The 15,408-nt window shown below is 42.8% G+C and overlaps 1 protein-coding gene across 2 annotated transcripts in view; it reads left to right on the top strand.

Annotated features, from left to right (window-relative positions):
• Window positions 1-14,157, top strand: part of U2AF2 (U2 small nuclear RNA auxiliary factor 2) — a 253,231-nt gene extending 239,074 nt beyond the window's left edge. For both annotated transcript variants that reach the window (XM_077250701.1, XM_077250702.1), the window contains exons 10-11: window positions 8,317-8,565; window positions 13,675-14,157. In XM_077250701.1, coding sequence (XP_077106816.1) covers window positions 8,317-8,565; window positions 13,675-13,809 — 384 coding nt within the window. In that variant the 3' untranslated portion in view covers window positions 13,810-14,157. The remainder of the gene's footprint in view (window positions 1-8,316; window positions 8,566-13,674) is intronic.
• The last annotated feature ends 1,251 nt before the right edge of the window (window positions 14,158-15,408 follow it).

Below are 15,408 nucleotides of genomic sequence, written 5' to 3'. Positions count from 1 at the left end.
ATCTAGTACATGTACTGCCAGATCATTACTAGTTTGGGTGGATTAGTTGGAAGAGCAGATTAGAGGTAAAGCTTCCAGAGAAAAAATTCTGCCGACAGTCCCTCTAATAAAGTAGGCTGTAGCATTCCTAGCAGATGCATCAGCAGACTCACTACGTTCAGCAGCCAGGTCAGCCGGCCTAGTAAACACAGCCCGGCGAGCACTCTGGTTAAAGAGCTGGAAGGGGGATGCACAGACAAAAGCAAAACTTTGCCAGGGTGAGTTTCTTTTTTGGAAAGACATTGGACAATCTCCTAACCAAAGCAGGAGAGAGAAAGAAGGGATTTCCTAATCAATCTCTTCCTTCTTACAGGAGAGCCTTTAGAAGACCCCCCTTTGTCAGAAATAAAATGTTAGAGACTCAGAGATCGCTGGGAAGCGAAGGATACAAAACAAAAAGGTGCATCGTTTGGTGGATCATATAATGCAAGGCTTAGCAAATACCGCTAATTCTCAAGCTGGTGGTAGACTAAAATTAGAATTTGATCGATTCATTTATAGTAACATCGCCTAGAAGACCAGAACAACAAAAGGCTCTTGAATTGGAAATCCTGTCTTCACTATCCAAAGAAGTTTTGATAGAAGTTCCCAAGGGTCAGCAAGGAAGGGGGTTTTATTCCCCTTTATTCTTGATCAATAAACCGGACGGTTCATTCCGAACCAATTAATCTCAAAACATTAAAATCCTTTTTATGTAACCGTACCTTTAAGATGGAATCCATTGGTTCTATCAAACTTTTGTTAACTAGAAGTGTGATGGCGGAAATAGACCTTAAAGATGCCTATTATCATATACCCATACACACCAAACACCAGCGGTACCTGAGGGTAGCAGTCAACCTGGCAGGACAGGTTCGTCACTTCCAATATGAGGCAATGCCCTTTGGTCTTTCGATGGCTCCTTGCGTCATTACAAAAGTAATACTAGAGGTGATGGCTTACCTGCGCCGACAGGATACTGTGATAATACCCTACCTAGATGATTTTCTAGTAGTAGGAAATTCTGTGTCTCAGTGTAAAAATCGTCTATCTAATACGATTTCATCCCTGCAGGAGTTAGGATGTATCGTCAATTTTGAAAAATCCAGATTGATTCCAAAAGCTTTTCAAACATTCCTAGGACTCCATCTAGACTCCGTAAGTCAGAGGTGCTTCCTCCCACTGTCAAAGAAATTGACTATACAATCAAAAGTGACATTGGCAATAAAAAATCCGAACATGTCACTAAGGGAGGCTATGTCCTTACTGGGATCTTTAACTTTGTGTATTCCAGCAGTCCCTTGGGCCCAGTATCATATTAGACCATTACAATATGAAATTTTATATGTTCAGGAAAGCTCGCAGGGCCTTCTAGAAAGTAAATTAACTCTTTCCCAAAATGTAGTAAAGTCCCTGGCCTGGTGGTTAGATATACATCACCTATCTAAAGGAGTACCCTGGATAATAGAGCCTTCCAAAATAATCACCGGGTTGGGGTGCCCACATGGGGGATAGTTTAGCTCAAAATCTCAGGAATCCGGCAGTCAGTCTACTCTTCTAATTGGAAAGAGTTAAAAGCGGTTCAGTATGCTTCAAATCATTTTCTTCCACAGATTCGAGGAACACATGTGAGCATTTTGTCGGACAATTTTACTACAGTGGCATACGTGAACTGTCAAGGGAGTACACGACCAGAAAATCTGATGTCTGTAGCAACAGATATTTTCCAATTAGCAGAAGCCCATCTTTCATCTCTAACAGTCCTTCACATCAAAGGTGTAGAAAACACAAAAGCAGACTTTCTCAGCCGAAACATGCTGCGACAAGGAGAATAGACTCTCAACAAACTTATATTCAAGAAGATAACAAAATTATGGGGTACTCCACAAATAAACGTGTTCGCTACCAGAGAGAACAGACAAGTCCAAAGGTTCGCTTCCTTGAACATGATAGATCATCCGGACTTGTTGGACTCACTTCAGCATCCTTGGAAGTTCGATCTAGTGTATGCCTTTCCCCCAATGACACTAATTCCACTAGTGCTCAGAAAGATCAGGAGGTAAAAAGCAAGGGTGATTCTTATCGCACCCTTTTGGCTGAAGTGACCGTGGTTCTCTTGTCTCCAAGCCATGTCTCTATGTGACCCGTGGATTCTTGCGTCAGACCGGAAGCTTCTATCTCAAGGAAGATTCTTCCATCCGCAAGTGAAAGGACTTCACTGACGGTGTGGAATTTGAGAGGCAGCTATTAAGTTCAAGAGGCTTTTCTGAGGATCTTGTAAACACTCTGTTGCTGAGTAGAAAAAAATCTACTACCCCAATATACACTAGTGTGGAAAAAATTCTTACATTTTCATACGGAACCCTTCACTAGACAGGCTCCAGTTGTACCCATCCTAGAATTTTTACAAAAAGGTCGAGAACTGGGTTTATCAGTGAACACCTTAAGCGTGCAGGTGTAGGCATTGGGGGCCCTGTATGGGTGCAATTTAGCAGGAGATAGATGGGTTGCCAGATTTATAAAGGCATGTGAGCAGAGTAACCCGGTCCACATTCCCCGTTTACCACCATGGGATTTAAACCTAGTCCTTGAGGCCTTAACTAATTCCCCATTTGAACCACTGGATTCTATACCCTTAACCCCTTCCCGACATGTGACGGAATAGTACGTCACATGTCGGGACCCCCGCTTTGATGTGCGCTCCGGCGGTGAGCGCACATCAAAGTCGCGACATGTCAGCTGTTTTTTACAGCTGACATGTGCGCGCAATAGCGGCGGGTGAAATCGCGATCACCCGCCGCTATTAACTAGTTAAATGCCGCTGTCAAACTCAGACAGCGGCATTTAACTACCGCATCCGGCCGTGCGGCCGGATATGAGCGCATCGCCGACCCCCGTCACATGATCGGAGGTCGGCGATGCTTGTACATTGTAACCATAGAGGTCCTGGAGACCTCTATGGTTACTGATCGCCGGTGGCTGTGAGCGCCCCCCTGTGGTCGGCGCTCACAGCACACCTGCATTTTAGCTACATAACAGCGATCTGATGATCGCTGTTATGTAGCAGAGCCGATCGGGCTGTGCCTGCTTCTAGCCTCCCATGGAGGCTATAGAAGCATGGTAAAAGTTAAAAAAAAAGTAAAAAAAAATAAAAAAAATATAAAAGTTTAAATCACCCCCCTTTCGCCCCAATCAAAATAAATCAATAAAAAAAAAACCCAACCTACACATATTTGGTATCGCCGCGTTCAGAATCGCCCGATCTATCAATAAAAAAAAAGCATTAACCTGATCGCTAAACGGCGTAATGAAAAAAAAAATCGAAACGCCAGATTTACGTTTTTTTGGTCGCCACGACATTGCATTAAAATGCAATAACGGGCGATCAAAAGAACGTATCTGCACCAAAATGCTATCATTAAAAATGCCAGCTCGGCACGCAAAAAATAAGCCCTCACCCGACCCCAGATCACGAAAAATGGAGACGCTACGGGTATCGGAAAATGGCGCAATTTTATTTATTTATTTTTTTGCAGTTTGGAATTTTTTTTCACCACTTAGGTAAAAAAGAACCTAGTCATGTTAGGTGTCTATGAACTCGTAGTGACCTGGAGAATCATAATGGCAGGTCAGTTTTAGCATTTAGTGAACCTAGCAAAATAGGCAAGCAAAAAACAAGTGTGGGATTGCACTTTTTTTGCAATTTCACTGCACTTGGAATTTTTTTCCCGTTTTCTAGTACACGACATGGTAAAACCAATGATGTCGTTCAAAAGGACAACTCGTCCCGCAAAAAATAAGCCCTCACATGGCCAAATTGACAGAAAAATAAAAAAGTTATGGCTCTGGGAAGGAGGGGAGCGAAGAGCGAAAAACGAAAACGGAAAAACGGAAAAAGCTCCGGGGGTGAAGGGGTTAAATATCTTGACATATATAAAGGAGCTCTATTAGTAGCCTTAACATCGGCTAGAAGGGTTAGCGACATCCAGGCCCTCTCCGTAGACCCACCCTTCTTGTTAGTCTTCCAAGATCGGGTAGTCCTTAAACCAGACCCCTCATACCTTCCTAAAGTCGCATCTAGCTATCATTGGTCACAATAAATTTTTCTCCCTTCCTTTTTTGATACTCCAGTAACTCCAGAACAACAAAAGTTCCATACCTTAGATGTTAAAAGGGCCATCCTGACCTATGTAGAAAGATCTCAGGCCTGGAGGCAGAGAAGGGCTCTGTTTGTCTCCTTTCAGGGCCACAGGAAAGGACGTGGGGTCACAAAAGCTACCTTATCCCGGTGGATCAGAGAAGTTATCTGCTTAGCTTATTCGTCAAAAGGCAAAGTTCCTTCAGAGGGCATAAAAGCCCATTTGGCACGAACCATGGCATCCTCTTGGGCGGAGAAAGCAAACGTGCAGATTGATTTAATATGTAAGGCCGCAACTTGGTCAACACCATCCACTTTTTACAACCATTATAGACTCGATCTGTCTACGTCTTCTGACTTGACTTTTGGTAGAACTGTCCTTAACACAGTTGTCCCACCCAGGTGACGGTTCTCTCATGTGGGTGCTGTCGTGGCGAAGGGTAAAAAGCCGGATTACTTACCGGTAATGCTCTTGTAATGAGTTCACGACCGCACCCAAGCACTACCCTCCCTAGTTATACACGGTTTCTTCCTTTTTAATGGATAGATAGATGGTTGTATAGAGTATTTAAGTTATTTTCACATTTACTGAGTTGAATTGAACTAAAACCTTTCGGTTCCTCTCGTACTCTGAAAACTAAACTGAGGAGGAGAGGGGGGACCGCCTCCTTATATTCTGTAGGTTTCCTGTTCCTACGGGCGGAACCCCTCTCTCTCATGTGGGTGCTGTCGTGGACTCATTAAAATTGCATTACCGCTAAGTAATCCGGCTTATTCTGTCTTTCTTTATTTACCATACAACTATAGAATTAGTAATGGATAGGCGTCTTACAGACTGCTCTCCTATTTTAAGCCATGGGCCTGATGTCACCTGACAATACAAAGGTGACATCAACACCACAAATATGAACCCCACTTGACACCGCTACAGGGTAAGTGGGAAGAGCCAGGCAAAGCACCACAATTGGCGCACCTAATAGATGCCTCTTTTCCGGGCGGCTGTGGGCTGCTATTTTTAGGTCACTATATACATTTCCACTTACCATCCTGAGAATGCCAGCCCCCAGCTGTCTGCTTTAGCTTTGCTGGTTGTCAAAAAATGGGGGGACTCCACACTTTATTTTTTTATTACTCTTTAGATAATTAAACTTGGAGTGGGGACCCTTCTATTCTTGTTAACCAGTTTTGCTGACAGCTGAGGGTTGCAGCCCCCAATTGTATGTTTTGCCTGGCTGGTTATCAAAAATACAGAGGAACCCACTTTGTTTATTTACAATGCAGGAGCCGGCTGAATACTCCCATCAGTCGCTGCTTCTCACTCTTATTAGCGGCAGCAGGCGTCTGCTGATGGGAGCAGTAGTCCCATCAGCCGACACCAATGACCGGAGGTAAACTTTGTACCTCCGATCATCGCTGCAGGCTCACGCTGTCATTTGACAGTGTGGGAATCGCGGCAGTCTGACCGGTGGTTATGATTTTACTACCGCCAATCAGGAGTAGCGTTTGCCTCACTGTCATGCACATCACAGCGCAACAAACACCCAGTGTTCGGGGGGCCGAACCTGAACAGAAACATGAACTTCCTAGTGAAGTCGGTGTTTGTGCCTGAACAGTAGGTGTTCGGTACAGACATCAAATTTTACTGTTCGGGTTCGCCCATCTCTACTGCTGACAGGTTCACTTTAAGTTGTATGTCGTGAAGGGTTTAAAGTGGTTTTAATCAGCATGTTTGGTTTTTTTTGTGACTAGGATTTGTGCATCTTGTCCATTTGATGGATTATGTGCAATGAACGATAATCTTAATGTTACTGATGGTTCTGTACTCATGGGAAATGCAATACGCCTTTCTAAACAGGCTATTAAACTGTTGCCATTCATGTAGGGCAGCACAGTGGCTCACTGTAGCCTTGCAGCGCTGGGGTCCTGGGTTCAAATCCCACCAAGGACAACATCTGCAAAGAGTTTGTTCTCCCCGTGTTTGCGTGGGTTTCCTCCGGGTTCTCCGGTTTCCTCCAATGGGGACAGTGCCAATAATGTATGTAAAGTGCTGTGGAATTAACGACAGTGAGTAAAATAAATGTAGGTGATCAGTGGTCGTTTAACGGCTGCCACCGGACAGTGTAAATGCACCCTGCCGTACATGTGCGTTATATTGTTTACTGAGCTTCCAGGTAACGATTTAGAATAAGATGTCCTATGTGTGTATAAAAGGAATAACACCATTTCTGACTGTTATATGCAGGGCTGTGGAGTCTGTAAGCCAAACCACCAACTTCCAACTCCACTACTCCGACAACACTGCACTTCCTCACTACAGAGCATTTATATAAAGTGCAACTTCTCGACTAAAAGCCCAGATCCTTAGATCAGGAATAGAACATACATTTGTAGGACATTTAGTTACTTTCCCAAATTATGAAAACCTTTACAGCACATCTTGCACTGAACTACTGAACCAAATTTATTATACATTTTAGGAATGAGTCTGTCCATTTTATACTGACTCCTCAAAAATGGACTCTGATTCCACAGCTCTGGTTATGACTTATATCCTGCATTCTCATAAGTTTTCTCCACTGCATGCACTATCTGTAATTTGCAGTCCACTGTTTGCTGGGAAGATTCCTTGTATAGCATAGACATTGGGATTCCAGTGTTGGGGGAGGATCTTAAGTGACCCTTCACGGTTGACCAAGTGATTTTCAAATTAATCCACAGGGCGTTGCCGGCAAATGAGAATGACCAGACGGAGATGTATCTGTTTGGGAGGATCAAAGGCAAATCCCTAATCCCGTTTATTGTGTCGCCCTTTTCATAATATTAGCAAGTTATACTTCAACCAATAGTATAAAAACACACTTGCAGCACTTAACCTATAAGAATACAGAAAAACCAGAAACTACATATATGGTCGTGTCTACTTGGCATAGAAAAAAAACATAACAGCTTGTGCGTCAAGATCTCGCTGAACAATACACCCTTAGTCTCATATCTTGTCCAGGCTGGAACAATCTGGCCCCACAACTTTGAACTTTCACCTAGTTAAATAATATAATTTATCTTGTAAACAACAAGATGGAGTCACAAGCACCAGATGAAGCCCTTTAGTTTTGATCTTAGTTTAACCCTTCACTCCAGCTCTTCATTTAATTTTTAGCTCAGAGATAAGCTGCAGCAGCATGAAGGACATTCTTCACAAGAGTAGCCTTGTTGATCTGAATAATACTGATGTGAGGTATAACAACTGTTAAACAGCTCTTCAAGAAGTTTTTCTGCCACTGTTCCCTTCCCTGCTGCTCAGTGCTTTATCCTCTCCATAGAGTATAATGGGCCCATGATAGAGGTCTGAGGAAACAACACTTGCAGTCCTTCACCTCTGAGCATGACTGACTTCAACTGCTCTTTCAGTGGATAAGGCTACTTTCACACTGGCGTTAACTGCAATACGTCGCAATGGGGCAGCGGATGCGCTGGAAAAATGCGCCGTTGTGCGGCGGAGACAACGCTAGCATCGGTAACCTCGGCCCGACGCACTGCGACGGGCCGGGCCCGACGCTAGTGTGAAAGTAGCCTTAGTTGACGTGTGAGGGGAAGAAATGTCAAAGGGTATGTTCCCACGGGGTCAGTAAATGCTGCGGGTTGGGCACTGCGTACATCCCCAGCGTCCAACCTGCAGCGGCCAGATGTTACAGCATAGTGGGTGGGATTTGAAGAAATCTCATCTCCACTATATGTGTACTGGCACCCGCAGCCAGCTTCCATGCGGAGACGTACATGCGGCACGTCTTTCCAGACCGCAGCATGTCAATTTATCTTGCGGAATTGCTCAGTTTCTGCAAGATAAATGTCCCCGCACAATGTATTGGGCGCTGTGATTCTGCACGGTTCAGTAAATACATGCTTAATCACCTGCTTTCAAAAGCCGGCAGCGCTTTAGATGGAGCGGATATGTGCTGCGTCCAAAGCGCTGCTGGTTCCTGACCGTGGGAAAATACCCTAAGTAGTGAAGGATGTTGATTTCCTCAGATGAGATGCATCACAAAGTTTCTTATAATCACCTGTACTATTGATTTATGTAAAATTTGAAAGCACAGTTCCATTTTAAGATTAAAGAGATTAACTGACACACTTTTTTTTTTTTTTTTTTGTCATTATTATAGAGCACAATAAATCAGACTCCAGTAACACTGCAAGTTCCTGGACTCATGAGTTCACAGGTGCAGATGGGTGGTCATCCAACAGAAGTACTTTGTTTGATGAACATGGTTTTGCCAGAAGAACTACTGGATGATGATGAATATGAGGAGATTGTGGAAGACGTCCGAGATGAATGCAGCAAGTATGGCATTGTTAAATCTATTGAAATACCACGGCCAGTGGATGGTGTTGAGGTACCAGGATGTGGGAAGGTACGTGTAAACATTTTTACATTTTATTTTTGTGTGTTGACCACAAAAACGAAGATATTGCCAAGGATTGTTAATAAGGGGTTAAAGAGAAACAGATGTTTTTTAACTTTTATTTCATACACCAATAGTACACATGAAAATAATTAAATCTTACAAAGAGGGCAAAGACCCCGAAGTGTGTAGCAACTACAGACCAATTTCTCTTCTAAACAATGACCTCAAACAGTTTGCAAAGATGATTGCTAATCGAACTAACCTAGTGCTGGGCTCATTGGTTTTACCAGAACAGACAGGTTTTGTGAGGGGTAGAGAAGGAAGAGACGACAATTTGGAAATATTATATTTAATGCAACGTGCTCACACCCGCAACGAGCCATTAGTCCTGATGGGTACAGACGCCGAGAAGGCGTTCGACAGGGTGGACTGGACTTTCATGCAGGAGACATTGGGCCACGTTGGCTTTCCTCCGATTCTTATAAAAGCTGTCTTTCAAATGTATAATTCCCCCACCGCAAAAGTGAGGGTAAACGGTGACCTTTCCGACCACTTCGAAATAAAGAACGCCACACGACAGGGCTGTCCCTTGTCGCCTACGTTGTTTGTTATATCGATTGAAACTCTAATACAAAGTATTAGGCAGCACCCAGACATTGTGGGAGTCCGTGTCGAGGGATTATCCCACACAGTAGCGGCCTTCGCTGATGACCTACTTTTAACTTTAACTAATCCAGACAAGGAAATTCCAGTAGTATTGAGTCTATTCGAGAAGTTTGGGACTCTCTCAAATTTTAAAATTAATTTAGACAAATCGGAAGCAATGTAGATCAAAAAACCATCCACGACATTAAAACTAAACTACCCATAAAATGGAATTCGAAGTTTATCAAATATTTAGGAATTAAATTAAGTCCCCACTGGCATTTATTATATTCACTTAACTTATACCCCACTACATAATAATACCATAGATTTAATGAAGTCCTGGAGAGCCCCCTATGTTTCATGGTTGGGAAGGAAAAATCTGTTGAAAGGCTTTATACTAACTAAATTTAGTTACATTTCAAGAATGTTACCAATAGCTGTCCCTAACGCATTCTTTTCCAGGATCCGTTCGATGTTCGGGAGGTATATTTGGAGAGATTTCAGACCCAGAATCAATTATGCGACACTATCGCTTCCCAAATCTAGGGGAGGTATGGGGGCCCCGGACCCTCAAAAATACCACACTGCAGCGACCTTATCTTTGATAGTAGATTGGTGGAGAGGAGATGCCCAAAAACTCTGGACGCAAATCGCGGACTCCTCAATCCCACTACCCCTACATGCTATAATTCACGCCTCCAAGGAATTCATTCATAAGCTTAACCCCTTCGTGCCGCGGCCCTTTTTCGTTTGTGTTTTCGTTTTTCGCCCCCTCCTTCCCAGAGCCATAACTTTTTTTATTTTTCCGTCAATATGGCCATGTGAGGGCTTATTTTTTGCGGGACGAGTTGTACTTTTGAACGACATCATTGGTTTTACCATGTCGTGTACTAGAAAATGGGAAAAAAATTCCAAGTGCGGTGAAATTGCAAAAAAAAGTGCAATCCCACACTTGTTTTTTGTTTGGCTTTCTTGCTAGGTTCACTAAATGCTAAAACTGACCTGCCATTATGATTCTCTAGGTCATTACGAGTTCATAGACACCTAACATGTCTAGGTTATTTTTTATCCAAGTGGTGAAAAAAAATTCCAAACTTTGCTTAAAAAAAAAAAAAAAAAAAGTGCCATTTTCCGATACCCGTAGCGTCTCCAATTTTCGTGATCTGGGGTCGAGTGAGGGCTTATTTTTTGCGTGCCGAGCTGATGTTTTTAATGATACCATTTCGACGCAGATGCGTTCTTTTGATCGCCCGTTATTGCATTTTTTAACGCAATGTCGCGGCGACCAAAAAAACGTAATTCTGGCGTTTCGGATTTTTTTCTCGCTACGCTGTTTAGCGATCAGGTTAATGCTTTTTTTTAATTGATCGGGCGATTCTGAACGCGGCGATACCAAATATGTGTAGGTTTTGTTTTTTTTTATTGTTTTATTTAGGATGGGGCGAAAGGGGGGTGATTTAAACTTTTATATTTTTAATATTTTTTTCACATTTTTAAAAACTTTTTTTTTTTTTCACTTTTGCCATGCTTCAATAGCCTCCAAGAGAGGCTAGAAGCAGGCACAGCCCGATCGGCTCTGCTACATAACAGCGATCATCAGATTGCTGTTATGTAGCTGAAATGCAGGTGTGCTGTGAGCGCTGACCACAGGGGGGCGCTCACAGCAGGCCGGCATCAGTAACCATAGAGGTCCGCCCGGCCGGATGCGGTAGTTAAATGCCGCTGTCTGCATTTGACAGCGGCATTTAACAGGTTAATAGCGGCGGGTGAATAGCGATTTCACCCGCCGCTATTGCGCGCACATGTCAGCTGTACAAAACAGCTGACATGTCGCGACTTTGATGTGCGCTCACCGCCGGAGCGCACATCAAAGCAGGGGACCCGACATGCGCAGTACATGTACGGCGCATGTCGCGAAAGGGATAAAATCCCAAATGCAATATCCAAAAATGTTATCAGAACATGGTCAAGACACTCACAGCTGCTAATGCCCTTGCCATCTCCATTAGTCAGAGTAGCTGATTTACCGGAGCTTTATCCAAAAGACTCTATAACTGCTATCTCAGACCCCCTATACAAGATCAGAGACAATTTAGAATGTATGAGTGACGGCACTCTACTCCCACTCCCGGAGCTTCAAACAAAATTTCCCCAACTCCATCTATACTTCATTCATCATAATAGGCTTAAAAATGCAATAAAATGCTAGCTCAGAGTCAGCCACCTTCATAGGGAACTCACAATTTTTGAGAAACTTTTAGTTAATAAAAATCCACCAAGGGGAGTTTTGACCAAACTATACCAAGTAATCGTAGTTAACACAACGCCACTCAAAAGAGCTTTTATATATAACTGGGAGAAAGTCCTTTGTATTGAACTATAGGACTGGGAGGTGGATCAAATTTACATTAACTAACATGGTCCATCGAGCTGTGTAAGGGTACAAGAAAATTCATACAAGGTCATCACTAGATGGTACACCACCCCGACTCTATCCCACCTTTGGTACCCTAAATCCACATCAACCTGTTGGAGGTGCTCTAAAGACACTGGGACTTTTTTGCACATGATGTGGTCTTGCGAAATTTTACAAACCTTTTGGAAGGGAGTATTGAAACACAACTAAAATATGTAAATTACAACACCCTCCTCTGACACTCATTTTTCTGAATTGAAGAGGAGACAAATCAAAATATAAATATAAATCCCTACTGGCATTTCTACTGTCGGCAGCTAAGCTCCTCATTCCAGTTCATTGGTTGACTAAAAATTACCCGAGCCTTGCAGATTGGGTTAATAAAGTGGACCAGTTATACTACATAGAAGAAATATCCGCATTCACCTATTTTTCACAAGAGAGATTTTACACAACATGGGCTCCCTGGAAATCTTTTAGAACTAGCGATGAATACTTGGATATCATTAACAATTAAGAGTCTCTTTAGATGTTTGGATTCCTTTCCAACTTGAAGGTACATTCTCCGATATGTCCTATTAACCTCCTCGTTATTATATTCTGATAAGCCGGATGTTCTCCCTTTTGAGGAGTCCACCCCAAACCCCTCTTTCCCCTGTCTTTCTCTTTCTATTATTCTAAATTATCTGTTGAATAGATGTATTATCTGAGAGTTGCCGGTCTTGGCTTCGAGTTCGGTCATCAGGAAGATACAAGAGGTTGTAGACCGAACCTTATTAAAAGTAGTAATCGATCGTAACTTGATTTTCAATCATCAGGTCGTTTCTGATAATGTTTATTGAGATGTATTGGCCACTTGGTGAGCCTTGATTGGTGACTCGCTAGTATATCTTTATTGTTACCTGCTGTTTGTTATATGTAAAAATTTAATAAAAAGAAATTTAAAACGAAATATAATTAAATCTTATCAGAAAAATCTGTTTTTCTCCTCCTGGACTGATCATTCATTTTCAAAATGTTCAATTTATGGGTAAAAAATGTGTTCAGTGAAAATTCAGTCCATGATAAGAAAGAAGCAGATTTCTCTAATAAGCCTGAAGGCAGAGTCTGATCTTCCTGCTCTAAGCCAGAGAAACCAAGGAGAGACCTGCCCAAAGGCTACCTTGAACCACAATCAATCTGTCTCTATGATGAGGAACATTTTTGTGCTTCGGCTTGGCCTGTGCGCAGGTCTCTCCTTGGTTTCTCTGGCTTAGAGCAGGAAGATCAGACTCTGCCTACAGGCTGCCCCAGAGCACGAGCATATCATTTAGGCTACTTTCACACTTGCGTCATTCGACGCACGTCGCAATGCGCCGTTATGTAGAAAAAACGTATCATGCGAAGTTGCCCGCAGGATGCTTTTTTTCTCCATAGACTTATACATTGCGACGGAGTGCTGCACGTCGCATCCGTCGTGCGACGGATGCGTCGTGTTTTGGTGGACCGTCGGCACAAAAAAAGGTACATGTAACATTTTTTTTCTGTCGGCTCTGCTTTTTCCGAATGCGCATGCGCGGCCAGTACTCCGCCCCCTCCTCCCCGCTCATCACACTGGGCAGCGGATGCGTCGTAAGACTGCATCCGCTGCCCACGTTGTGATTAACACATGGTACGTCGGGCCGACTGTTTGCGACGGCCCGTACCGACGGACTAATGTGAAAGCCTAAAGGGAACCTGTCACCCCCAAAATCAATGGTGAGGTAAGCTCACCGTCATCAAGGGCTTATCTACATAAGCCCCCGATGTTACCTGAAAGAGGAGAATAAGAGGTTAGATTATACTCACCCGCTCCCGCTGGGTCTCGGGCCCGGCCGGCGCCTCCTATCTTCATTCCATGATGTCCTCTTCTGGTCTTCACACTGCGGCTGCATCGAGGGAATCGTGGGATATGGAGCTCTGTATATAGAAATAATGGTGTTTGAGACATGTTAGATCCAAACTTCTGTGCCAAATTTTATATTCAAATGGTTAAAAACAGTTGTTACATTATGATTGTTTTTCGTTTCCAGATATTTGTTGAATTCACATCAGTGTTTGATTGTCAGAAAGCCATGCAAGGACTGACTGGACGAAAATTTGCTAACAGGGTGGTTGTCACAAAGTACTGCGATCCTGATGGCTACCATCGTCGTGATTTCTGGTAGATGTAGCGGCATAGAAGTTAAAAGAAAAAAACCTATATCAAGGTTTCAAAGAAAACTAAGGACAACTTTGTATTTCCATTTCCAAGAATGTTTTGATTATTTTTCCCCGCTCTTTTTTATTTTCTTGCTTAGGCCTCTGTGGCCTTTTCTCTTTTAAAGCCCATATCAACTTGTGTTTTGTCCAGTTTCATAGTAAATGCAAAAAAAATGAACCCTGAAAGTCGCCTTTCTTGGACGGCTGGGCCATGAGCAATGTTGGTGTTTAAACTGTAGCTATTGTCTTAACCTAATTTTTTGTTGTCAGATTCTTATTTACAAAAACAAATTAAAACATTTTGTTGTATTTTACTTTTATTCTTTTATCGTAAATGGTGTGTCCTTTAGTGTGACCTTATTGTCTGCATAAATTTATATACCGGTACTACTTTTATGGATGCTTGAAAGTAACTGAATATACACTTATTAAAAAAGCTTTGTGATTTCAACCTATATTAGAACTATTTGATATCTAAAAACACTGTTGCAAAACATTGCGTTGGACCAGAAGAAAACCATTAACCCCTTAATCCCATATGATGTACTATCCCATCGAGGTGACCTGGGACTTAATTCCCAGTGATGGGATAGCACGTCATATGCGATGAACCGCGCTCACGGGGGGAGCGCGGCCGGGTGTCAGCTATCGCAGCTGACATCCAGCACCATGTGCCAGGAGCGGTCACGGTCCCCGGCACATTAATCCCCGGCACACTGCGATCAAACATGATCGCAGTGTACCGGCGGTACAGGGAAGCATCGCGCAGGGAGGGGGCTCCCTGCGTGCTTCCCTGAGACGATCGGTACAAGGTGGCCAAAATGGCCGCGGGGCTGCATCCGTGTTCTGCAGGGAGTACTTCCGGGTCCACAGCAGGCTCTGGTAAGCCTGCACGGCTGTATGTCAGATCGCTGATCTGACAGAGTGCTGTGCAAACTGTCAGATCAGCGATCTGTGATGTCACCCCCCCGGGACAAAGAAAAAAAGGAAAGAAAAAAAAAAAAATTCCTAAAAAAAGAAAAAAATGTATATATAATATTCCCATAAATACATTTATTTATGTGTAAAAAAAAAAAACAGTACACATTTAGTATCGCCGCGTCTGTAATGACCCAACCAACTGTCCCACTAGTTAACCCCTACAGTGAACACCGTAAGAAAGCGTTTTTTGGCTCTTTTTTTTTTTTAATCATACCGCCGAACAAAAAGTGGAATAACACGCGATCAAAAAGACGGATATAAATAACCATGGTACCGCTGAAAACGTCATCTTGTCCCGGAAAAAACGAGCCGCCATACAGCATCATAAGCAAAAAATAAGTTATAGTCCTCAGAATAAAGCGATGCCAAAATAATTATTTTTTTCTATAAAATAGCTTTTATCGTATAAAAGCGCCAAAACATAAAAAAATGATATAAATGAGATATCGCTGTAATTGTACTGACCCGAAGAATAAAACTGCTTTATCAATTTTACCAAACGTGGAACGGTATAAAAAGAAATTCATGAATAGCTGGTTTTTGGTCATTCTGCCTCACAAAAATCGGAATAAAAAGTGATCAAA

Source organism: Ranitomeya variabilis, chromosome 4 (assembly GCF_051348905.1).
Source record: "Ranitomeya variabilis isolate aRanVar5 chromosome 4, aRanVar5.hap1, whole genome shotgun sequence".
In the NCBI taxonomy this organism is placed as follows: domain Eukaryota; kingdom Metazoa; phylum Chordata; class Amphibia; order Anura; family Dendrobatidae; genus Ranitomeya; species Ranitomeya variabilis.
The sequence above is the reverse complement of the archived record's forward strand: the minus strand, read 5'-3'. Positions and strand labels throughout refer to the sequence as shown.